Below are 26,187 nucleotides of genomic sequence, written 5' to 3' on the forward strand. Positions count from 1 at the left end.
TACTCAACCTTTCCATATAGAGAGAAGCTAAAGTCTCACCAATGTTAGTGCTACCACTAGAGTTATCTCTAAATGCAGCTGTACTTAAGAATATAAACATAACTAAATAAAATTGCATTGTTTTCTTAATGCTTCACTATGATCAGTACTAAGGCGTTCTATCATTCCCCTCAATCATTCCAACAACTATATGGGTCCTTGATTGAATTTTGTCATTGATCAATTTCAGTTTAGTTTCATTCTGAACCTCAGAATTTCTTCCATATATAGCTGTACTTTGGATCATAAGCATGCCTAAACAGCAGCACATTGTTTTTTAATCCTTCAGTATGATCAATACTAAGGCTTTCTATTATTTACCTCAACCAAATTCAACAACTATACAGGTTATTGGCTTATCATTGATCAGTTTTCAGTTTAGTTTAATTCTGGATATGACCATGCTATCTAACATCAGTGCTATGGTAATAATCGTAAACCATTATCTAAAGCTCCTTGTTCCTTTTTAATACATTGTGGCATGAAAGTACCATCCTATGTGACAATTTCAATATGGGAACCTAAAGAGTGATATCTTTTGGTGTCTTTAAGATAGATGTTTTAAAATAACTATCAGCAGTTTTTAGATAGATGTATTTAAAAATATCTATACTAGTGCTGTTTAATAGCAATGTGATAAGTCATAAAAAGCCAGACACAAATCATTTACTTTATCTTTGAATTTCATTCTTAATAACTATCTAAGTTACTATAGTTTAGAGATGGCCATTTTATTTTTAATTGAAAAGCTGTATTATTTTTTCACAGTATTAAAATGAATAACATAGCACATGCAAACAATTATTAGATAGTTCTTACCAATTACCAATTGCTATTTTTTGTTTTTTGTTTTTTATTACCTTAAAAGGCATTAAGTAATATTAAAACTATTATTAAATATTGATAATTTGACATGTGATTTGTCGTCAAATCTAAAATAAGGGGTTTCTGTTAATAAACCCATGCCTTCACAATCTGCTCCATTCTGCCATTGTTGTTAAGGTGTAACCAGATATATTGTGGTTTTTTAGCTTCCAAGTATTTACAACCAAAAGATATCTCATGTCACTCGATAGAAAGAAGGAACAATGAGCTTTAGATATACTACCATAAATTTCTTCACTGAAACTGAAAAAGAAAAGTAAAATATTAAACGGCTTGTGCAGGCAATCTGCCAGTCATGAATTCGTATTTTGCAAGTTTCTACAAATAAATGACTTTCAGAAAGTGACCTAAAAAGGCCAATAAAGATTTGAATGTTCTAGTTAGCTTGAGAGAATGGATACACCTCATTATTTTAGTTCTTAAGCTGTTGTATAAAGAATATTTCAGAGAATTTCAGGATTTTAACACCCCTTGATGGAGGCAAGATTTTGCTAAAACAAAACAGAGCAGATTTGTTTGTGTATTTTCCCACAAGCTTTGCTCCGCATCTAGCTAATTGCTTCTCCGGAAATTATTTATATCTATTGACTGAATTAAAGTGGGATTCCCATTTCTTCCGTTTGATTTTTGAGTAACTTGAAAAAAGAGTCAATTCCAAACTTTTGTAGGCAATTTTTCTTTTTTCTCCCCCTAGTTCAAGGCATAAGCATATTTTGCATTGTGCAAGAAATGATTTTTCGTTTTTTGTTTTTTTTAATAGGTGATCGGCCAAACCCTAGATTATTTATTATTATTGTTAAGATTAATTATTATTATATGTTAATCTCAAGTAGATTTGAACCCAAGACCTCTCCGATGAGAGGCTCACAATTTATCGATGCGTTGCAAGAAATGATTATTACATGTGCCAAGAAACAATTTTCAACTCAGACATTGGATTGACTTATTAAGAATATATCAACCAGCATTAATGAACAAGGATAATTTACAAAGATATGCAGTCAAATAGTATAATCAGTTGACAACTGAGATGAATAATTCTCAGCTGAAAGGGAAGATACCATCAAATTTGAAATTTATCTGATTAGAATCTAAAAAAAGACAGCAACAAATGAAACCAGGCAACAGTATTGCAATATTAAAGTCAGAAATATTTCTCGATATAAGTCCAAGGATCAAGTTACCAGGACACATTTAATCAAATGTTGGAGATAGACCAATGGGATTTCTGTATGTGTATGTCCATAATCCATGAAATTTATACTCTGTAAATAGAAAACATTGGAATTTTTGCAAAGACACCTTGCTTTTATGCCTACTTAACAGTACACATTTAGACTTCTTTGTTCTATCATATTCCTAATTTGACTGATAAATTTATTTAGGATCCTATCCACTTGATTCTCCTTGATGAATCGGGTAATATTTGAGATCAATTTGGTGTATTCTTATATTATAACTTTCAAAAACTAATTTCATTTTTTGTCATTTCAATTCTCACTAAGCTTCCAAAGTTGATTCCATTTCTTAGTGCATTATTTTCATGAAGTTAATGAAGAAGGTACTCTCACATATCTTAATGTTTGAGCCATATCCAGTCATCCTTCACTGCTTATCATACACGGCAGTAGAAACTTTGATGTTCAGATTGCTTTTTATAGACCGTTATTTGAGTGGAACAGAAATTATGATGTGATTTGTAAAGTAGCAATAAGACAATTGTCGAAGATGAGAGATACCTCAAGGGGGAGTGCATCTGCTGCCAATGCACGATCATCTACAGCAAGAGGATTGAAGCCATCTGGATCAGTAAGCTCATGAATGCCAGATAGAAGTGGCCTCCAACGTCTGAGAAGGGCAATAAAAGGAGGTAATATTATCTCTAGGTATTGCTTGCGAAGAGGTCTCCTGTCTGCAGAAACTGCATGCCATATCTGAAATACAAACAAATTAGTTCCTATAATTCAATAAAGAGATTGAATATAGTAGAACGCAACCATTCTCTATGGAGCAAAGGAACCACCAAACAGAAAGGTACTAAGAAATCATATTTTCATGCAGTGGAACAAAATTGCAAAAGCATGCAATACTTTAGAACAGTTATATTTTTGTAATGACCATATACATTTTGTGATATGTCAACAAAAAGCATTGTACTGTGTTTGAAGATAAATGTATCATTTGCATATCATGCACAGTATTCTTTAGTTCCTTCTCTTTACTAAATCCTCCATACACAAATGTTTTAACAAGTTCCTTTAATAGATAAAGGTAACTAACCTCGGCATAAAGAATGCACCCAGAAACAAGAACTCTCTGTCTTCTTGACTCCGATATTGGCATGGTCAGAACTGGATTGAGTACGCTGTTGCAGTGAGAACAAAACCAACGAGCTATAAGAATCAACATAAACTGAAATTCTACAAGCACTATTTAGCATCACAAATACTTACAATTAGAAGTTTTGTCAATTTTCAAAATTTTCAACTTCCAGTTTCCTTAGAAAAGCTAAATGACTTCAGTTAAAAAAATTCAAAAAGATAAAAACTGATGTACTGGCAATTTTCCTATAGCTCTTAAACTTATTTTATATCTCTATGTTTTCACAGGTCTATGTATAATACCTTCTATACTACTACTAGTGGCTTTACAAAGTTCTCTGTAATAGCCATTTATAGGTATTTACTGTATTACACAAGCATTCATCCCCAGGGTATTTCCAACCACTACCAAACCATGGACATAGAGGAATGGCAATGGGTAGGATATGTCCCCATGACTGTCCCCTACAATAAAAAAGTGAAGCATTTCTCGTACACCTCAAAAATGGCAGGGGACAACCATGAGATGCCTTGACATCCTCTAACTGTTCTAGACATGGCTAGCCATTCCCCACAGCCCAGCTTGCAAAAAGTGCAATTTTGTACTTTAAAAACATACAAAATGAGGAGGAAAGGACTATAGCTTATAAATGTTCTTAGTTCAAAATGAATTTAGAAAATTTATAATAAAACTGTCAAGTAATTCAGCCTATACCCAGACTGATCCACATGAATATGAATAGCTGCATTATAAATGCTATAATTTACTATCGTTTATTTTACTGGCAGTGATATGACTTTCTGAAATTCAATGGTGAATATGCACTACATAATGAAGCCCAAATGAATGCAGCAAACGAAATATGAAAGTTCACACGACTCTTAACCGGGACAATTTAGTTTAGCTTTGCAGTCCTTGCGAGATTAAAAGAGTCCAGCAGCATTGTTACATTTTATTCAGAGTACCAAACGGATGACTCTACATAGCAGATGAAGCCAACTATGTTGACAGAAGAGTTGTCATGTTGTCAACAAATTCAAGAATATAATATTACTGACGCAGGTATCAATTATTAAATCCCATGATTTTCTTTTTCCAACTTTCATTAGTCATTTTGTAGTTGTCACTTGTAGAATATGGGCATTTTGTTGCAATTTATATATTACATATATGCACATTAACAACTGAAGCAATGAAAAATTGGTAATTTGCACGTCAACATTCACGTGAATTGCCAATTCACGAATGTTATTTGCTAGCTCTATAATTTGCATGATTTTATATGGATAGCTGAAATTCCCGATTTTTTTTTCCTTATTATTTTCATTTCCAGGCCCTAATGTTACATCCCAAATTTTTGCCCTAAATTTTAATTTGAACATAGCTGTTGGTTATCATGTGAAGTGAGTTAGTTGAATTATAGCCATTGTATTAATTTATTTCTTCCTTATCATGTGAAGCAAGTTAGTTAATTATAGCCGTTGTATCAATTTATTTCTTCCTGATCATGTGAAATGAGTTAGTTAATTATAGCCATTGTATGAATTTATTTCTTCCTAATCATGTGAAACGAGTTAGTTGAATTATATATGTTGTATTGAATGAGTTAGTCATTTAGACGTTGATGAAATCTCTAACGGTAACTAGATGATTGGCAATGGTTTTGAATTGACAATTAATATATCTTGAATTAATGTATTGGCAAGAATGTTTGTTTGAGTGATTACAAGAAGAAGACTGAAGAGAGGGGAAGCATTGCTAAACGGGGTCATTGGAAGGGGATGATCAAATGGTCCAGTCATCAGAATCAACAAGTTTGACCTAAGACCACTCTGGCAAGGTTACTAGGATTTGACAATATGTTACATGGTGGAACACGCATGAGCTATAAAAGAAACATTATAATAAATAAAATAAATTAAACATAATTTATACCTTTAAAAGAATTGTCAAAGAATTTATTATTTAATCATTATTATACACTCTCAAATACGAACATATGGATATAAAAATAAGTTAACACCAATACATTATAAATTATAATCTAATGATGCCACCTTATCAATACATATACATGAGCATAGATAAGAATCATAATAATAATAAAATAATAAATAATAATTCTTTAACTTCTTATTTTCTTTCTTTCTTTCCCTCCTTTTCTTTTCTCTTTTATCGATTTGAATGGCTTTCGAATGAATTCTTGTAACTGAAGGGAGCCATAGAGTTAAGCTTCTTCTTTTTAGTAGAGCCTCATAATCGTATCAAACACTCTTTCTTCCTTCATATTCTCTGCTATCAGTTGCTCTCAAACGACTGAGATGAATTTCCGACTGATATTAGTGCTTCTACCATTCTTTCTCCATATTTCCTTCACATACCTTGCTGTGGGAATCAAAACAAGAAGTGGAATCCTTTCTCCTGATCACAGAGCATTCCAAGATATAATAAGAGGTGTCACGTAAGACTACTGCCGTAACATGATTTATTTTGTATTCTTTCTTATGCTAAGTCTGATGTAATTCATACGGAATACAACTTATATTTTGTCGAATCCGTTTTCTATTTTCTTTTCATATTAATGTACCAATCGTATATCTTTTGTGCCATTGATACATAGAATCCATAACACCGATGCCTATTTATTTCAGACCGAATTCAAGGGATATTAAATAGATTTAAAAACATGGAATCTGCCAAATATATTATTGATGCTTTTTAGCCAGGATAGTGTATCAATCATGCATAAACAATTATCTCAGCTAAGATTTATTTACATCCATTTATATCTCACAAAGGTGAAAATGATATCATGAAATCATAACACCGAGGATTTCGCCAGGCAATGATGCCATTATAGGTGACGAAGGTGTAAAGCAATGCCATGAATATAGACTCGTGAAGCACCTAGGAATCACTGGCATGGTAGCCTAAAAATGGTGAGGAGGTGTAGAGAGCCTACACAATAAGAATGGCATCAGATTAAATAAATAATAAGTTTAAAACTACAATTGTTCATGCATGTTCCAATTATGTAAATGTTGTCAAGTCAAGTGGTGGAGATCGGGTTTGTAGACCCAATTTGAAATCCTTCGCCAAAGTAGAAATTAGGCAGATGTTCCAAATATGTGATCTTTGTTGATTGTCCAAATGCTTCAGTTCTTTTGGAGAATAACTGTTGGGACTTCAACCCGCCTGATTACTTAGATGGCTGGACATATGAACATCCCAAGCCTGATCTCGAGGTAGGGAGGGCCATTCTATTAAATTAGGATGTGTGGGGATAAGTAATGGTCCGTGGTTAGGAGGTTAAGCCTATGTCAATGCTTCCCCTCTCACCAATGTCGAGGCTTGGACAACAAGTTAAAGAGATTCTTTGTTATTACTGTATGTTCCTTTCACCTTTTACCTCTATAAAAAAAATAGATAGCTAATTTCATTTCAAGATGGAGAAAACATTTACTTTTATGATGAATAAGCTTTTCAATTGATATAATTAGTCGTTACTTTATTTTCAGTTGAACAATTAGAAATGGTTAAATTGTTAGCAATACATAAATATCTCTTTTTGTTTCTCGTGAATTCAGTTGAATATGTAAGATAGATTTTAAAGAGTTTCTTTCAGTTGGTAGAAATCATTGTCATGTCAAATGATGACATTAGATTAATTTGAGATTAAAATTTGGTTATGAAAATTCGTATGTTACACCTGATGTCCCCTAATAATTGGCCTCTTGCACACCTATCCTAGAAAAGCCTCCCTTGCCATCCCCACCTTGGAAAATCTGTGAAACACAAGTTTTTTTGTAATTTGCCTTTGTATCAATATAAAGAACCTTTATCAAAAGAAAGGAAGTACACGATCAAATGTAGTTTCTAGGGAAAGCGAATCTGTTGGTTCGTTTAAATGTTGTACTTAGTAAGTTCTTCTCCTAGGTTCTAAAACACATATGTACTTAAGTTTACATAGGGTCCACATAGGAATATTCCCATTTTCAATGGTGTTGTCACATTATCACTTTTCCACTTTAAGTGGGACTTCCACCCTAAATCAACTTATCATGTTATCAACTTTCCACCTTTAGCAAACATGTTGCACAAGCTCCTTTTCTACCTAAGAGGTGATCCACCTTTAGCGAACACATGACAGTTTCACTTTTCCACCTTATGTGGGATAAGTTATCATTTATATATCTTGTATAAGATTAAGACATTTGTCATTCTCTTCTGCATTCCTATGTCTCACCTTGACCTACTTAACAAAGGGATCTCCTTTGTCATATTCAATGAAGTAAATTCAGTCAATTCAATTAATTCAGTTATTTTATTGCATTTTTGGTGAGAATACAATTTATTCTCCTCGTATTGATTCTCTCTTGTTACTGTGTTTTCTATTAGGCCTCTAGATCTTGGGTGGCTATGTCCATAGCCAAATCTTACACAATCATATGCCAAGGAAGGCACTAGTATAAGATTAATAGTGTAATGTCCCCGACTTAATGTGACCGTCAGGGTCGGTAGATCAGCCTATGATAGGAGCTTCAGTAGGCTAATGACACGATTAGAGAGCTCATTTGGCAGTATTTTCAAAAGTTACTATTTTTATTAAGTCAATGGGAGTCAAGTGATATGGAAATTTCCAATGTTCGGCTTGGTGGATTTGGTTGAGCTCTTTTCGACGAGCTATCATACATGGCATTCTGAGTTCGACTCTTATACGATTTTAATGCCGAAGTTAATTTACTTTATTATAAAGCAATGCTTTATTATAAAGTGATAATTAAATAAAATACTTATCAATTAAGTCACTTTATTATAAAGTTGTTTTAAAAAGGTGTTTCCCATTTATACCACATTGCTTATGTAAATGAAGTTGACATCGTTAAGGACTTTATATTCTCTTGGCTGGAATGAGTTGAGGCATGCTTGGATGGTATTACTATTATGCTATTGGATTTCCGGGAAATCTAATTGTTGGGCTTGGAGGACGAAATCCCTTTTTGCTAGCATTCTCTTTGCTGTTGAAAGACACAGTCAGGAAGATTATCAGGTGTTTCATTTAGGAAAACACAGTGGAATTTATTGGTGAGTTCGCAGATAGTAGAAGAGAGCTCTAAAGTTCAGGTCAGTAGTTGCTACAGTACGCATGAATAGTGATTTTGCTAAAGTGTGCGTGAATAGTGATTTTGCTACAGTGTGTGTGAATAGTGATTTTGCAACAGTGCGCACGAATAGTGTTTTGCTACAGTACACATGAATAGTGTTTTTGCTACAGTGCCGTGAATAGTGCTGCTACAGTACGCAAACAGTGTTGCATTGAGTTTCTTGTTCACCCTCGCTGTTTAAAGGTTGGGAGGGCTATCATTTCATCAGCAAATCACTGCACCATCTACTTCCAGGTTCCTTCCATCATTCTGTTCATTTTAGGCATTGTAATTGTTAAATATCAGTCTGAATATTTGCTGCAGCCTATCAGGGAACCAACCAAGAATGCCATATTAAATGAGTATGTACAAATCAAGGGATTACTTGTACAAAAATGTGAATTTTGCATCCCAAGAAAATTATCCTCAAATTGAAATTGATAAGACATGTCAATTCAGCACTATTATAATCAAAGTTCATTGCATCATTTTAGATGGAAAACTAATGTTATGTGCTGTACATGTATTAGCGATAATAGTATTTGTACCCAAGATAAAAGAAAGTTTGGCTTTTGATTAGGCAGTTTCTCATATTAAGTCATCTTGCTAAATGTGTCAAAATGGTGTCTCAAGACACCGTGTCAATAGTGATTTTGTGTGTCACTTTCAGTACAACTTAGGACTGGCCCCACCTAAATTAAGATACTCTTTTGACTTTAGTTAAAAATATATAAATTTATTATAACTGGAAAGTACTCTAAGGAGGCCAGTGGTCTTTTGCCATTGACGTAGAGTAATGTTCTTGTGTCTGTCTTCAGCTTGCTTTCCTTCAGGGCAGATTGCTTCTCTCCATTCCTCTTTATTTCTTTTGTGCAGTTGTTGCCTTTGTTTTCTTTGTTTTCTTTTTTTTGTGCTTCACTTCTTTTATCTTGCATAACCCTTGACATAAGCCTCACCACAGCCTCACATCCGACATAATTAATTCAGCTTTGATAAGTATCCCCTAGGTCAGTTCAACTCATGGGAGACATTAATGAGGGAGAGGATGGTGTTAAAAACAAAAACAAAAAGATAATGTTGGGTAAGAAGTTAAGTTTGTCATAGAAGATAAAGAGAAGAAAACTTCATACCTTGAAGCCCTTGTTACAGATTGCAGTGATTTTTAATGTACACCTTCAGTAGCCTTCGATGGAGGAGTTTTAGTGGCTAGAGAATCTAAAGTGGTGACCGAAGGACTTCTAGGATCAAAGCAGATGTGATAGGGAAATAGAGGCTTCATCCAGAATAGAAACACTGACAGATGAGAAGTGGATAACGAAGGTTCTTACTATTTCTCCTAGTTAGAAGATAGTTCAAGCCATTGAGAATGAATGGTCGGGATTGAAAAATATTGCTATTTTGTTTACTTGTCTGGATTTGGGATGCCAATTTACTCCCTCCTAGAAAAAAAATCGATGAATGGATTTCTTTGACTTCAGGAAAAACATGGATGTCTATGTTAATTTTTGTTGAATGCTCCAAAAAGATTGTTGTTATGCTTAAAGTGCACTCCATGCACAAAAGAGTGATCAAAAAGGAATTTTGGAATGTGAGGGGGTTCCTATTTAGGGCTCTCCCTTGGTCCACGAAAGGAAACCTTAAAGCAGCCGTCAAAAGATCCTCCCCTAATGGACTTGAGGCTAAAAGCTTGCAAGGGGAATATTGAAGATTCTTGCCACAAATTTTTAAAGCCCATTAGGAGTGTTATCCAGATTGAAGAGATCACCTTGCCTTACATGAAGGCTAGGATGTTAACTGCCCTAGACCCAAATGTTGATATCCCTAACAAAATTGATCTAAGCATGGAAGATATCAATTTACCTTGGGATATTGAATTGTTGGGAAATCCAAATGGTTTCTTTTATTGCAAAAGAAATGGACATTTCAAGAAAGACTGCCCGAGTATTTAGCCTAAACTAGTTGGCTCTTCCCAAACTAATAATAATGTGCCGAAAGAAACAGAACCTCCTCCAAAACATATCCCAACAGGGGATAAATACAATCCTGCAAACAATGATAGTAATAAATATCAAGGTGAACAAACTGAAATTGTGGATATTGAGATGAACGATTTTCCTTCTCCCCCTCTTAAAGGGAACAAGGATTGTTCAGTGATCAAGCTTGGGCAAAGCTAAAAGGTCCCTTTTAGACCCACTCTTTGAGGCGTTGATTCTCATCCCAGTTGAGAAATCAACTATCTACATTATCCAACATGTTCATCAAGTAGAATAAAGTTCTAATTCTAGTTGTCATAAGAAAACTGCCCAACAGTTGGCACTTGATCCTATACAACAGAAAGATGCAAGAATAAGATAAATTATGGCATCAAGTATGCTAATGGGTTTCAATGCCCTAGATACATTTGGAGAAGAGCATCTCTTCCTCTAACAATATTACAAGAAAGGAAATCATATTAGCTAGCCCCCCTGCAAAGCAATTGGGACATACGAGTACTAACCCAAAATATAGTTTGCACAAAAAGCCTTCAGGAAAATGGATTATTCCTAAATGCTTTGATAGACTCTACAAGAATCAAAGAAGTATCCTCCCCTCATGAATGAATGAATTTAAATTTTTGTAGTTGGAACATGAGGGGTCTTGAGATGCCAAACAAGAGATATGTGGTAACAAAAATTGTAGAGCCAAACAGAATATTGCTTTCCTTTGCCTTCAGGAGGTCAAAGTTACTAGCTTCATGCTCAATCTATGTTGAATTTGTTTTGGCATGATGCGAAACCATTCATTTCACAACATAATACAGGTAAGGGAAGAATTGTATTTCTTATCAATCCTAAGTGTATTCAACATGTTGATGTCTTAAAGCCTTCACCCGGTAATTGAGTAGATTGGATTATTTTGAAAGTAGCAGACAAATCATTTGGTCTTTGTTCACTTTTTGCTCCTAATAATTATAGAGAAAGATCGACCCTATGGAGCTTATTAACTTCTAATCTCCCTAGAGTCCCTTGGATTTGTACTTGGGACTATAACATGATTGAATCAAAGAAGACAAGAAACGGGCCAAAGGTATCATGTGGAAGGGGGATGAGCTTTTCTTTTGGTCCAAATTTAGAAGATCTCTTAATGTTAAAGATCCATTGGCAAATAGGAAATGTGGAAGACCTAAAGCCCCAAGGATTGATGGCTTGCTTGCTAAATCCTAGTACATTATCTAAATATATAATTGTGAAAGACTATTTAACGTCCCCTTTTTGGGACATTAGAAAAGTTAAAGACAATTTTATATAATGTTAAAATTGACTTGGAGAGTTTGGACTCAAATTATAAAAGGTCAATTTAATATTATAAAGTGGGCTAAAAAGGACAAGGAGAGATAAGATGAAAAGCCAGGAAGGGAGTCGAAGAGTCACAACTGTGAAGATAAAATGAGAAGAGACTCATTCATTTGGCATGCTTGACTCATGATTTAGATTTTAGTTCTCTCTTGCGAGAGTTATTCGGAAAGCTTCAACTTTCAACCAATGTGAGGATGTAGCCCCTCATGCTAGCAGACAATGAACGCAAATCCATTGTCCGTGGAGAGGTCACTTCAGGTGTCTCATATGCGCTTACAAGTTCTTCTCTTAGTATTCCATCTGACTGTAAAACTGTATTTAAGATTGGATTTTGAATGCTGGTTATTGTATTGCTGTTGTATAATGCAATAACATGTTCGGAGGAGTTTTATGAGAGTTTACGGATTTTATACTATTGATTTGTAATGCATTTCTATATGCTTGAATCCTAAATATTATTTAGAAAGAACAGGTTTATATCTATTGGAGAATCTATGGGTTTCTATTGTTGTTTTGTAAATACTTCTGCCTATGTTTTAGTTCTGAATATATTTTGAGGAAAAATCGAGTAAATATCCAATTTGGGATATTTCAGACTAAGAGAAGATTGATCTATATTTAGAATAGATAGATCAAACTATGATATCAACCACTTTGATATGGCAAGTCTCGTCTGATAGATAATACTACTAAAATTTCGAATAATAACCAAATAAATAAAAGAGTATCAAAGAATGACTACTCACATGTGTACAATGTGAGGTCTTTGAAAGTGAGCACCATTTGCTAAGGACTATGCTTTATTGATGAATGAATTGAAGTTGAACTATCTATGCATGAATACAATAGTTGAGAGATTACATTTATTCTTGGTTTAGAAAGCTTATTACATTTACTCTATTTAGCTAGTAACTAATTAACATGTTTATGGATTAGGATATAAGAAGTATAGATGAGCATACTAGCCCAATGTAACTTGGGAGATACAATTAATAATATCTTTAAGTGCTAGGCTAAAGTTTTTTCTATAAAATAATCAAATGGTGGGACTGGATGAGTTACTTTTATACGTGGAGTGGAAATATGCTAGCGAGAATGGCCAATGACTAATCAAAAGATCACATAAGATTGACATTAATAGGAATGACCATAACATAAATACTCGGACTCAAACTTGACTCCGCAACCCAAAAATAATGCATTTAGAGAACATAAAAGTCTACTTTGACAATCAATTTGTCATAATTCAAACAATACATGTCATATAATCCTCAAACACTCAAAATTTGAAACTTCATAGTTTCAAAGTCAAATAATACACTATAATGCAAAAAAATGATAAATAATAAATGTATCTCAGCATTGTAATTGTTTACATGAGGATGTGTCAAAATGAAAAAAATACAATCGATATCTTCCCCTCTCAACTCTCAACTCGAAGCAAGTATAAATCTGAAGTACACAGCAAATATGAAATGGAGCTGTTCAGAACACATTACAAATGTACAGATGCACAAATCAGTTGTTGGAAATCAGTGATAAATGCTATAGCAGTTAAAACCAACTCATTCAACTCCCAGAAATCCTAGGTGTCTTCCCAAGAATGCCTCCAAGTTATAGCTGTCTGTAGCAAATCAGAAAAGCAAAGAAAGGGCGACAAAAAAATACACACGTATGCCTTCAAACTCCAGTGTATGCCCTATCACCAATGGAAGAAGTATAGCCAGCAACAAGTCAGTCCCACAAGTTCGCAACAACCTCCTCCCTAATTCCACAAATCAGAACTCTATATGATCAACGAATACAACTGTGCTTCTTGTATGATAGCACCAAGTGATTTTCCATACTGTATCTCTCAACAGCATTTAGAATGTTGCCTGCATGAGATGTGGTCCTCACAAACCAAGAAGTAGAAGTTCCCACCAAACCAACAGCATAATGATATCCAAAAACACAACCACCCTCAAATGAGCTCTTAAGTCTAATTTATACTTTTTCCATGTGGGTCGATCCTCTTCACCAAGTCATGTGGGATAAATAAATCGCTTTTTTTATCTTCCAAACATTAAAGACCTCATTCTTTTAAAAATATTAATTTTCTTCTCTCACTTTGGATGTCAAAAGGCCCCATTTTAAAAGCAAAATTGTATTACTAGGCCAAGGGGCACAAGTCGCTTGAGTCATAAAGTGACAATATAGGAGACTTAGGTGATTAAAATTAAAACATATTGAAAAACTTCACACAACATCCAAATATGAAATATTACCCTGTTGGAGAAATAGAGGTTGGCCAACTTTCTGATAATAGCAACTTCCAAAAGTAGTATGTGCACTAAATTTTACTATAAATAGGAAGTGCTAAAAATGGCCACTACTAAAAATGGTACCTTTCTGAAATTGCTTCTGATAACACCTCTAGGAAGTGTCCGTAATCTCCATTGATGTGACAACCCCTTTTTTCCAGCCTTAAATATCAACTATCATATTATTGAACACAGTTATTTTTCCTATCCATGAAGATGAGAAGGCGTTTATAACAGTTATTTTACATGTTCATATGAAAGAGATCAACAGTTATAACAATTTAACTGAATTGCCTTAACCAACATTTGGAAGAGCATTTAACCAACAAATGCAATATCTATAGCTGCCATCATAACTAACCATTACTTAATGGACATAAAGATACGTTACCTTTCATTTTCACATGAAGGTAGTTTTACAACTACCTTACAAATTTAGATGGAAGAGAACCACCGGCTATAACAGAATAATTGAATAAGTGATATTAACCATCTATCATATGTTCAACTTGAAATTGCAAATTCATAAAGTAAAATACTTGTTACTAGAAGATATTTGAATGCAAATCATATCTTTGTCTTATGCAAGTCTTGGCATCTGATGGAGAGAAGCATTGACAAGGGCTTAACCTCCCAACCGTAGACCCTTAAGTATCCCCACACAATCTCTACTAAGAAAGGCCCTCTCTACCCTAGAATTAGGCTTGGGACACCACTATCCTGCCACTGAACATCTTGTGTTAGAGTGTCAACCCACCACTCAACTAGACAACAAGACCTATACAATGGACTACCATGAGTTGACTCAATTATTTGATTTTCTTACATTCATTAATTTTTTTAGGTACCGATTTCATTATCTGTATCTTGCAGGATTAGCCCACTATTCATTGATTATCGATTCACTCCCTTCATCTCCGCCTTACTGGTCATCCTTGATGAATTCCTGGGGGTGACCCTTTTTGCATAGTATATAATCACAGCCATTTGTATTCAGCCCAACCGGCTTATGTCTTAATAAAGATATATATATTGCTTTGTAAAAATTACTTGGTGGCTCTTCCTGAGAGTGTAGTCGCTTATCTCAGAGGCATATGAGAGATGCAACTATATAAACTTGCACGGTAAAGAATTCTTTTTAAACAAATTCTGAGAAAGATCACAAAGAAAAATGTTCTTTAATTCTTATATTTGGACTCCGCCAATCATGAATAAGCAAATAGATTCACTTCCGAATTAGACTCTTTTTGTGTTATTATCACTCTCCTTTTCCAACTGAAAATTGAGAACTTCATGTACTGAATTGAGAAGAACAAAGTATTAGAATGGAGAATTGCATGACCAGAATAAGTATTGCCTCCTTGCGGTAGAGGAACGATGTGATGTCTGGCTTTTAGCACTTGTAGAGAGTATGCAAAGCTCTAACTTGGCTCACGAAAGTGTACAGATTGTGCTCACAAAATATATGTTGCTGAAGATAGCAATTATACAATAAACTGGTTGTCTAAAACTGTGATTGTGAAACAAGGATCTTGCATGGTGGGAATTGCTGAGCTAAGCGGCTATAAGGAGAAACGATTGCCGAGCAAAACAAGTAACTTGAGAAAATGTGAAGAATAGTCGCCAAAGATGAACAAAACATTGTAAAAATATGAGGCGCTCCCTTGCATGCTCGGTTACAAGCAAGAGCAAGATGGAAAGGTGGCACAAGAGTTGCAAGAAAACAATGGCCAACAACAAATACTTGGCAACATTCTTTTTTTTTAACTTAAAAAGGGCCATCGAAGAATATAAGGCCCAAAGGAGAATTAAAAAAATATGGTCGATCATGAAATAATATTAATCCATAGTCGAGGTGGAAAATAGTACTAGTTTCACCCTCTTAATGTTTTAATATAGGGACATCATCATACTTACCTATACTCATGTGTATGTACACATACATGCATACATGCGTAAGTCCTAAACATATAAATTTTATGTATACATTCAAAATAGGCACATACATCTTAAGTGACTTGCGCACATATACATATATATGTATGTACATGTATGAGTATATATAGGTATCCTGATGTCATTATATTAAGACATGCTTTACACAATAGAAGGTTCTCAAATTATAAAGGAAACAAATTTTGTTAATGCTTAGTGATTTTTCTTTTATTATTTAATGATATATGTTGACTAGTTAGCTCATGGTCGTCCATTGTATACTCTTGCTTACCCAACTGTTTACTATTTACCTGTTTAATCATACCTATTCACCCCAACGGTAGGTGCTACCCCCATGCCCAATTCCTTCTCTAGCAATGCTTGCCCCTTCGTCACGTTCAAGTGAAAATTTATCTTAGTAACAACATATTGCTCATCATTTTACAAAGTCAAAATTACCATAGCATAAATTCATATTAGCCATCCATTTCCAATTCATATATCGCCATAACGATTGACCAATATTCCATTTTCCATGAAATCACAACAAATAACCAACACTTCACTTTCACATGAAACTATAACGAATAACTAATTTAACCAATTACTCAACTTCGCATGAAGCCTTGACATCTATAAAGGAACATTTAAAATTGAGCCAAAAATTGGTATGTAACAATTGATTTGTCTAAACCTAAGTTTTTAAATTGGATTCAGGGATAGGTTTGAGTATGAGAATCAGATTCATAATTAGTAAAAATTCTTCCCCATTATGATTTGTATGGATTTGTGAGTGTGTGTGTGTGTGTGTGCATATTTGTGTGCATGTGCTTGTATGTATATATATGCATTATATATTAAAATATATCTAAATTATATATGTGGATTTGTGTGTACTTATTCCAAGTTTGGCTTGCAGGTCCCTGAGATCCAAGTAGATTCACATTGGATTCTCCCAGGTCCACATGGGTTCATGACCAATTCAAAATCATTCCAAATTCACACAGGGTTCGGATTTGATCCTGTGGGTCCGTCTGGATCCGTGGATCATCCAAGCGGACCCACAAGATCAAATCCAGACCCTGTGTTAATTCGGCACGAATCGTTTCATGAATCTGGATCCGATCCAAATCCAAATTTGATTCCTAGCCTAGATTTGCAAATTCGGTGATAAACACATTGGCAACATTGAAATACCACTTTGATTCTACTAACACCAACCCGGAAGACCAACACTAGCTGCACTACAAGAAAACCAAAAATCCAAGCATGGAAAATCATCGTTGGCCAAAGAATTGATCATGGAAGAAAGGCTGGGCAGAAGAAAGAACACGTGGATGAAGCAAAATGTTAAATGGATGGAAAAATGTAATATTAGCATGTATGGATGTCTGAATAACAATGTTGGAATTAAAAAGCTCGCGAAGGAAAAATTCAGAAGTTGTATACGGTCAAACAAGGGGCGCAAAAAAGACTATTATATCAAAGAATTTAACCCAACACAAGACAATGAGGAGAAAGCATACATAGAAGCAAATGTCAAATGGAAAGATAAAATTCTCATAGCACAACTTAGGACAAGCTCTCACCATTTTAGATGTGAAACGAGTAGATGGATGATACCCAAGGAAGAGTGGGAGGAGAGAATATATCTATTTTGCAACACGAGATTGGTGGAGACCAATCGACACTTTCTCATGGAATGTCAAGCATACAATGACATCCGCTCCAACTACAAGAATATTCTAAAAACGAGCAATTTAGGTACTCTTTTTGCAGAAACACAGCTAGACGGGACAGCAAATGTACTGATCAACATTCAGTATCACAGAGCAATCTTGAAGAAGCAACATCAAAAGGCTTAGTGCTCTCACACCCTTTTCTCAAGGGTGTGCTTGTCTTTTGACTTGTGTGTCCCATAGGCTACTTTGGCCTCGCAAACGTTACTAAAATCTTTCATTCATTAGATATTATTGTTGCACAACTTGCCAAATTCTCTTTATATAAGCCTAGTCAAGAAGCAACGTAACTCATCATGGTTCAAATGAAATTGAGCCAAATGTTGACTTTGATGCTCTCTACAAAGAACAATATGAAAATTTGTAAATTTTCATTGTGTATTTATTGCTCTTTTTTTGTCTATATTAACCTACAAGCATGGAAACCTGGCAAGGGCATAGAGCTTGCAAGCACACAAACCCAACAAAGGTGGAATTCAACCGGCATTAACACCATTTTTGGGGGGCAAGTGGCAATTTGAACTATGATTGCACCATTAGCCTAAGTCACAAGGTTCGAGTTCAAGTTCAACAACTATGAAGTTCAGATGAAGTTCAACAAGTCAAAACAATTGGAAAAAAATTGAGATTGAATTCGCTTAATGTGATTTTCAAAAAAAAATAAGTATATACTTCTTCTTTTTTATCGGTCAGAGGCCAAAGCCAAGGTTCATTATTATTATTATGTGTTGTGATTAATTATTATTATTAAGTATTAATCTTGAGTAGATTCGAAGCCAAGACCTCCCACATAGGAAGCTCACAATTTACCATTGTGTTGTAGGCTCTTGCCTATAAGTATATACTATTTATTATTATATGTTTTAATAATTGATAAATAGTATAAAATAATATAAGTATTGACATGTTCATAAGTATGTGCTATTTATATTAGTTTGTCTTATTAGAATCTCTTCTCCATCCACTCATTTGTTAGCGAGATTATCTGCTTCTCTCTTACCTTCGCTATAAATACATTTTATGATTGTTTCTTCGAATTGTTCAACGATGTCTACGGCATATTCAAGTTTAGAATTAAGGATCCAGTTTGGGGTCTTCCTTTTCCTTAAAGTTAATAGGAGATACGTTTCATTTTTTATTATAAAGCATACTTCTTCTCGTTCTAACAACTTGATCGTAGCCAAGTTTAATTTTCAGGTTATATTCACAAGAAACTATCAAGAGTAAAATTATAAATACAGAAATAAAAAACAGGCATTAAATTTAGGATGAGGTTAAATTTTTAAATATTTTTATAGGTTCACCAAATTTAGAACCTGAAACCAAAAATTCAGCGAACCTTGTGACATAGCCATTAACTATGCAACTACTTAACCATTACACCACAAAATGATCCCCTACTGTTTCTGATATATATATATATATATATAAAATTACTAATTATATATACACCTATACTTGGATGTTAAAAAAATATTGTGTAGGGATAACCAAACCTTAGAGTCTACCCATTTGCGTACCAAGACTGGTACCTTGTGAAAATGGTGTTCAACATATTACAAAGATTTACAGTCTAGAGCTCCAATAGATAAACAACTATTTTAGTAACATGGTAATTATCTAAACATATTTAAAGCTACACAGGATATGAGAGCAACCAAAACAATCAATCCTCCCAAAACACATATATGAAAGCAATTTATCTAGAAAACATCGCTCCATGAATTTCATATTATGGTGTCTCTATCTACTAGTTTAAAAAACGTGGGACTGCTTTGATCCATCCTTGGCTCATAAGCCAAATTCCATTTAAATTTACAATTTCAGCTGGAAAAGTGTTTATTTTAAAAGGTTCGCTACTGAATGTGTTAAATTTTTTGTTTTAAAAAAATATTGGTCAATTATAGTATTCAAATATTAAATACTATATACATGTTTCATACATGGGTCAAACTCAAGTGGAATATCCTTGCACCACTTTGAACTTTGACTACCATAGGTTGATGAATATCTCTGCATAATAATGCATCATTATTCAATGAATGTCAGTTTCTGGAGTAAATGTGTCTGATGTTTAGAACCTATTTCAAGACATTCGAATACTTTCTTCATCCAAAATATTTTAAAGAGAATTAGTGCAATTTACCCTAATGCTTTTCCCCCCCCAACCTGTGTCTGCAAGCAGCCATTCTTTTGCTTATTTTCTCTTCTTAACCTTTCAGTCGACTTTTATCACAAGTTTGGTATGGACAAAAATTATCTTGCATGTTTTAAATCTTTTCAAATCTTTAAAACACAAAAGACAGCTTATAAACATGTGTTTTAATCTCCACTGCCAGTGCCTACAATTTTTCTTTATAAGAAACACAATATAGATCCTGGTCTATTTCATGACAGGAGAGAAACATAGCCAAACAAATATTGGTAAATTAATACAGTGAAGTTAAGCAAGTATTGGCCACAAAACGCAATAAACAGGGACCTAGAAGAGTCAGATGACTTGGACAAATCACAGTAAGGCAATCTGAGACTTCAAAACCATCACAGCCTTCTTTAACTTTGAAAATATAATAGAATAAATTTAAAATACCTCCAAAGTAGTGCTGATCGTGGTTTTCGTCTTGTCAGACGGTTACTGTTTTCTAGAGTTGAATTCTGTTTTATGAGCCAATGAACACCCTCTGCTGTGCTTTCCCTTGTGTTGGAACTCAATGACTGACCCAATTTTTCTCCAGTATCCTCTTCCCTCATTGAAACAAGCACCATTCTCAGCATTGTTAAAAATGGTTGGTCACTGTCCAACAACTGCTGCAATGCAATCATTCCCCCCATTCCAATTCCAGATCCTCCTACAATTGCAAGCCCACAACCAGGTCCAGATTCATCTAACAACAGAGCCTCAAGCATTGTGACACATTTTTTGATCAGGGGAAATTCAATCCATTCCCCATTCTCATCCCTTTCAAACACAGAATTCCAGGTTTCCCATCCACTTCCTCCACCACCAAAACTTTCAGATTTAAGTGGAAGACCAACTCCATACCACATAAGGCTCCTCCGTTTCCATCCTTCAGCTAAGTTTATTGTGCAGCTCCCATATGAGACAAAAGCACAACGAACAGATTCATAAGGTTCAGCAGCTGCAGCAGCTGAAAGGCGTTCCATGGCTGCTGCAGAAATTTGCCCATTAGCATCCGCCATTGAAGCAAGAACCTGTCAGCATCAGCAGCAGACAATAACTTAAAAACAATATATGAGACAAAACATATCATAGTTTATAATCCATTGGATGTGAAAGACAAACATGAAGCATTGACAAATCACTGACCGGTGATAGCCTTCATCAGAGTACTGGCTAAAGACCCAGTTTTCTAATAAAACAAAAGACACTAATCTAAAAGCATAGTCAATTGATAGAACTGAGTTCAGCCTAAAGAAATTTTCAGAATGCCATTTACACACTCAAATCAAGTAGTCACTAACTTACAATTATTGTCCACATCTAAAGAAGTTTATCTGGCTAATAATACACCATAAGGTAAAAGTTATTAACAGCTACTACATAAGCACCACAAAAATTGAAGTAATCAAAATATGCTCTCAAACCTCCAAATACTTTCATATTATTAGACAAGACCACAGAATGAGTTACTTACATCTAAAGAGACACCTCCAGAATCATTGAAAGATGAAACTCTTCGAGGTCCTGGACTATCCACTCCCTCTGATGTTGATTTTCCAAAAGATGATGAACGCCCCCCACTAGAATATGCAACTGAAACAGGTGAGCCTGGTGTGGTGAAAGATGGTGCTGTATTGAATACCTGGGATTGAAAACGGAGATGATCTTCAACAAGCATCAGAACAACAATAGCATTTTCCGCCAAAGCCACGGATAGGTATGCTGCTGATTCTGCTTCAGCTTTTGCAGCCTGAGGTGATAACCCTCCTGCAGCAACTCCGGCTGCCGCAGCTGCAATAACTTGAGTCTGCTGCAGAAAATGGCAATAAAGCTTCATTCAACTGAACCATCTACTAAAACAAATTACATTTAATTAAATGGACACAAACCGGACTGACTATATTATATGAGTTGGCCATCAAGAAAAATGGAAATATACAATTTTACCAAGCATGTTGACAAGCAAATAAAACAGTATGTAGCCAAACTGTTCTATAACACACGAATTGTATAATAGGTGCAAGCAAGAAAACACAGTATAAGATGTTCATTAAAATCCCAAATGTCATATAGACTTGGATGACCCGAATTAGTAGCAGTACATTTTCTCAAATTTTTTCAACACACTTTGAATTTTGCCTGAAGTGTGATGGCAACTATTTATTCTCTCATAATTTCCCTCCACAGACAAACAATCCCATTCAATCATTTAGATGCTTCAAAAACATGTTCACCAAATTTCCAACGAAAAAGATTGATTTCAGTCTTGGTAATAATTTAATAAATTTGCATTCCATTTTCCAATATATCGATGAGCGTGATCTCTCTTGTTTTATGACCTGAATTAGTAGTGGTACATTGTCCTCAAAGTTTTTCAATGCACTTTGAATTTTGCCTCTAGTGTGTTGGCAACTATTCTCTCATAATGTCCCTCCATAGACAAACAATTCCATTCAATCATTTAAATCCTTCAAAAACATGTTCACCAAATTTCCAACAAAAAAGATTTATTTCAGCCTTCATAACAATTTAATTCAATCCATTTTCCAATATATTGATCAGCAAGGTCTCTTTTGTTTTATTAAATATCACAGCTCATCGATACATTAGACTTCTCCTTGAAGGTTGACTCGCAACTAGAAGTGGGTAGAGGCATGTGACAATTCCCTTGAAATTAAAATTGAATAACTTAAATGTGCACACATGCCTTCAATATAAATTAAAGGGCAGATATTAATGTGAAAATATGATTCTGAAAAGTTTTCTATACAAACTTGGCCACAGAAAAAAGTTTGAAGACATTGCAATGATTTGTTCTCCTCTTGTTTTGGTTAGAAGTGACAAATTATGAAATGTAGCATGCACCATGAAGGTTTATGTGGCCTCAAAGGCCTTGATTGGAAATGTGTCAGGGTTGCTACCCCACTACTATTGTGATGTTGGCCTTAAAGACTGTCTGCAAGTGAGAGTTGGGCTAAGTCTGTATGGGATATGGAATTAAAACCAAGTGATGTGTGATGAAATGAGTTGAAGCTTTTTGAAAATGCTCGTTCTAACTTCAATCTTAGAAAGCCAGGAAAGGTTATGGGAGGTAACAACGTTAAAGGCGTTTTGAACCCTGAAATTTGGCTGGAATTTTTCAAAAAACTCCCAAAATCTAGAATCTTTACTATAACTCCTACGAAGCTGAAACCTATCTCAAAGATCCTAACAGTATTTATATTAAATATAACCTAAAGTCTTAAAGTATATGAAAGAACTAAGTATGCAGGCAAGAGCCTACAAAACAATGGTAACTTGTTTGACTCTCATGTGGGAGGTCTTGAGTTCAAGTCTACTCAAGCTTAACACCTATAATAATAAATTTCAACAAATATAATAGCAAAAAATAATAATAATTAATCTAGGCTTCAGCCGTTTATCAATCAAAAAAGAAAAGAAAGAAGTAAGTATGCAAAGCATGTTGCAAAGAGGAAAAAAAGACTCAATATGAAAAGCAAGTGGCAAAGAGAAAGTCCTCTGGGCATGGCAGATTCTGCCCACCCTAAAGGGAAAATCCTCTGACCCTCCAAAATCCAGCCCCTTGCAAAGGCAAGCTCCAAGTCCAAATCAGTGACAAAAGTGAAATAAATTGCAAACGAAGTTATTTTATAGGGTTAAGTTATTTTTTATAGTACTCCAAGATTTAAGGACATCATTATACCAAGCTTTGAAAGTTGAATATGTACATTTTTCTGTTTGGATATAGGTCTGCACTGCTTCCTAAATACCTCTTTCAAGTTTTGTAAGAAACTAAGAGGATGAGATTGACTGTTGTCTAAAAATCTCAGGTTTTTTTCCCACCATAGGGCATGAACTATGACTGCAGGTATCACAATCCATAAGCAACCAAAAAAAGACTCTGAATAAAGAATAGGCTATTGCTGAAATAAGTTCAAGACTTTAATTGGTAAGCACGTGCTATTGTGGAGTTTAGAAAGGACATGAGACCAAGCAGCTTGTGCAAATTCACAATTTATAAACAGATGGTCTGCATCCTCTAACTCTTTCCTGCATAAGATACATGTAAATTGGACAGAGATGTTTAATTTGGCCAATCTATTACTAGAAAGGACTCTATGCTTGATTGCCAACCAGGCTAGACAACCTGCTTTAGGGGGAACCATGGGTGACCAACAAAAAATGTTTAGCTGCTTAGTAGATAATCTTTATTGCGATGCTTTCAATGTAATGGGCACCCTAGAAATGCCCAAAAAAACCAAACCAACTATTGATAGTGATTTTAATGTCTTTGCATAGATTTGAAACCACATAACATGAACAAGAAGGAATTTATGCAAAATTGAAGATTGAAATATTGTTGAAATAATATTAGTTTTCAAGCTAATAAAATCAAATACATAGCAAACGTCTCAACTCACTAATTATAGCATGATATTCCAATATTGATTTCCCATCTTGCTGCTACAGTAATATGAATAGTGTCGCGCTACAGTGCTGCTACAGTAAAACTACCTTCAATCAATCCAAGACATTCATAAAGCATCCCTTCACAATGGCATAAGTATCGGACAAAAAGCAGGAATGATATGAGCAAACATCCAATCCACCTATAGCTGGAAATGCGCCCAATCTGCTTGTTAATGAAGCTAATAGCAATGAATTCCAAAGGCCAAACCCCAAAGGAATGATGTCTAGAATGTCACAAGAGAGGATAGACATCCTTTAATGCCAAGAACAAATCTGAAACTCACACATCTATTTTCTTCCCATATTCAACCTGCCTAACAATAGCTACAAGCTCTCCTTTTATTCCTACTTCATAGGGTTGACCACTTTTCACAAGCAATGTGGGATAAATAAAATTAAATAAAAAGGCTAACGGTCACACAACTAGACAACTGCTAAAGTGGGGACATTACAGTCTGCCCCCCTCGAAATTGCTTGTCCTCAAGCAATCTTAGTCCTGTTCGCTATAACACCTGCTCACTCTCACATGTAGCATCTTCCTCTGGCAAGTCTCTCCACCTGACTAAATATTCTTTAATCACCCAGTTCCGCATAGTCCTCTCCCTGGTATCCAGAACAGCCTCAGGAATCAATACAAGCTTCCCCTCCTCATCTAATGGTGGCAAATTTGCAAAAGGCACAACTCTCTGACCGATGGCTTTCTTAACCCTCGACACATGAAACACATTATGCACCCAATCACCCTCTGGAAGCTCAATCTCATAGGCAACCTCGCCCACCCTACGAATCACTCTGTAGGAACCATAAAACGTAGGCTTCAACTTCTCTACTTCGCTCTTCTTGAGTGATGACTGTCTGTATGGTTGTAGCCTCAAGTAAACCATATCCCCAACTCCAAACCTGCACTCTATCTGGTGCTAGTTAGCATACAATTTCTACTGATTTTGGGCTTGCTGTATATTCTTCTTGAGCACCCTCAAAATTTCCTGACCATCCTGCAAGAAGTTTTTTGCTTTGGGCACTCTACTATCCCCCAAAACCAAATCCATGAAACTAGGTGCTTCATAACCGTACAAGGCCATGAATGGAGACATCTTGATTGTCGTCGGTAGAAATTGTGTATCGACCGACGGGTCCCTTCGGAAAAGAAATTGTGTATCAGCCGACAGGACCCTTCGAAAAAGTTTATGTATCTGGCCGACGGACTCCTTCAGGAAAGTTCTTCAGAAAATATTTATAACCCCTTCGGTAAGCATTGTAATCATGAGATCATATCATCGAAGCATAATGTACTGTTTGGCATATGCGAATAATAATAAGAGTTCTGTTGTTCGTGTTCGTATTCATTGTCTGTGTGCGTTTCTTAATTAATCTATGCGGTAAACATTTGGTGCCGTTGCCCGATGGACCTAGTACACAGGCAAGCGGATATGAATTAAATGCCGAATCAGTTGAACAAAGATAAGAATAAGCTGAAGGAAAAAGATGACATACGCGTTGCGCAGGAAAATTTAATTCTGGCTTAGCAGACAAAGCGCCGAAGGAGATTTCAAAAGATTGCCAACGGAAACAAGAGTGCGGAAGGATTGTTGAAGGAGACTCGACAACGGCTTGAGTTGGTGGAAGAAGCGAGGGAGGAGTTTCTGAATCTGCATACGCCACGGGAAGAGAATCCTGACGGAAGGAGATTGACTCGCACGGCTCGAAGTGCCTAAGGAGCACGAGCGTGGAGTGACCTCTTCGTCCGAGATATACTTCCGGAACGAACAGCTTCGGTTGACGAACCCTCTTCTTCACCAAACAGCGCGGAAGTCGAAAACAGCGCGGGTGTTG

General features: G+C 35.2%; 1 protein-coding gene across 3 annotated transcripts in view; it reads right to left on the bottom strand.

Annotated features, from left to right (window-relative positions):
• The window catches only part of LOC149556441 (WD-40 repeat family protein / beige-like protein), a 161,453-nt gene that overhangs the window by 39,507 nt on the left and 95,759 nt on the right, over positions 1-26,187 (bottom strand). For 2 of the 3 annotated variants that reach the window (XM_089830749.1, XM_089830750.1), the window contains 4 exons: positions 21,359-21,694; positions 20,293-20,915; positions 3,205-3,289; positions 2,664-2,858 (listed from right to left, as the gene is read on the bottom strand). In XM_089830749.1, coding sequence (XP_089686875.1) covers positions 2,664-2,858; positions 3,205-3,289; positions 20,293-20,915; positions 21,359-21,694 — 1,239 coding nt within the window. The remainder of the gene's footprint in view (positions 1-2,663; positions 2,859-3,204; positions 3,290-20,292; positions 20,916-21,358; positions 21,695-26,187) is intronic. The other variant, XM_089830752.1, reaches the window with a different exon arrangement.

The sequence above is a fragment of the Cupressus sempervirens genome, chromosome 5, assembly GCF_028749045.1.
Source record: "Cupressus sempervirens isolate cs-2001-9-10 chromosome 5, ASM2874904v1, whole genome shotgun sequence".
Taxonomy (NCBI): domain Eukaryota; kingdom Viridiplantae; phylum Streptophyta; class Pinopsida; order Cupressales; family Cupressaceae; genus Cupressus; species Cupressus sempervirens.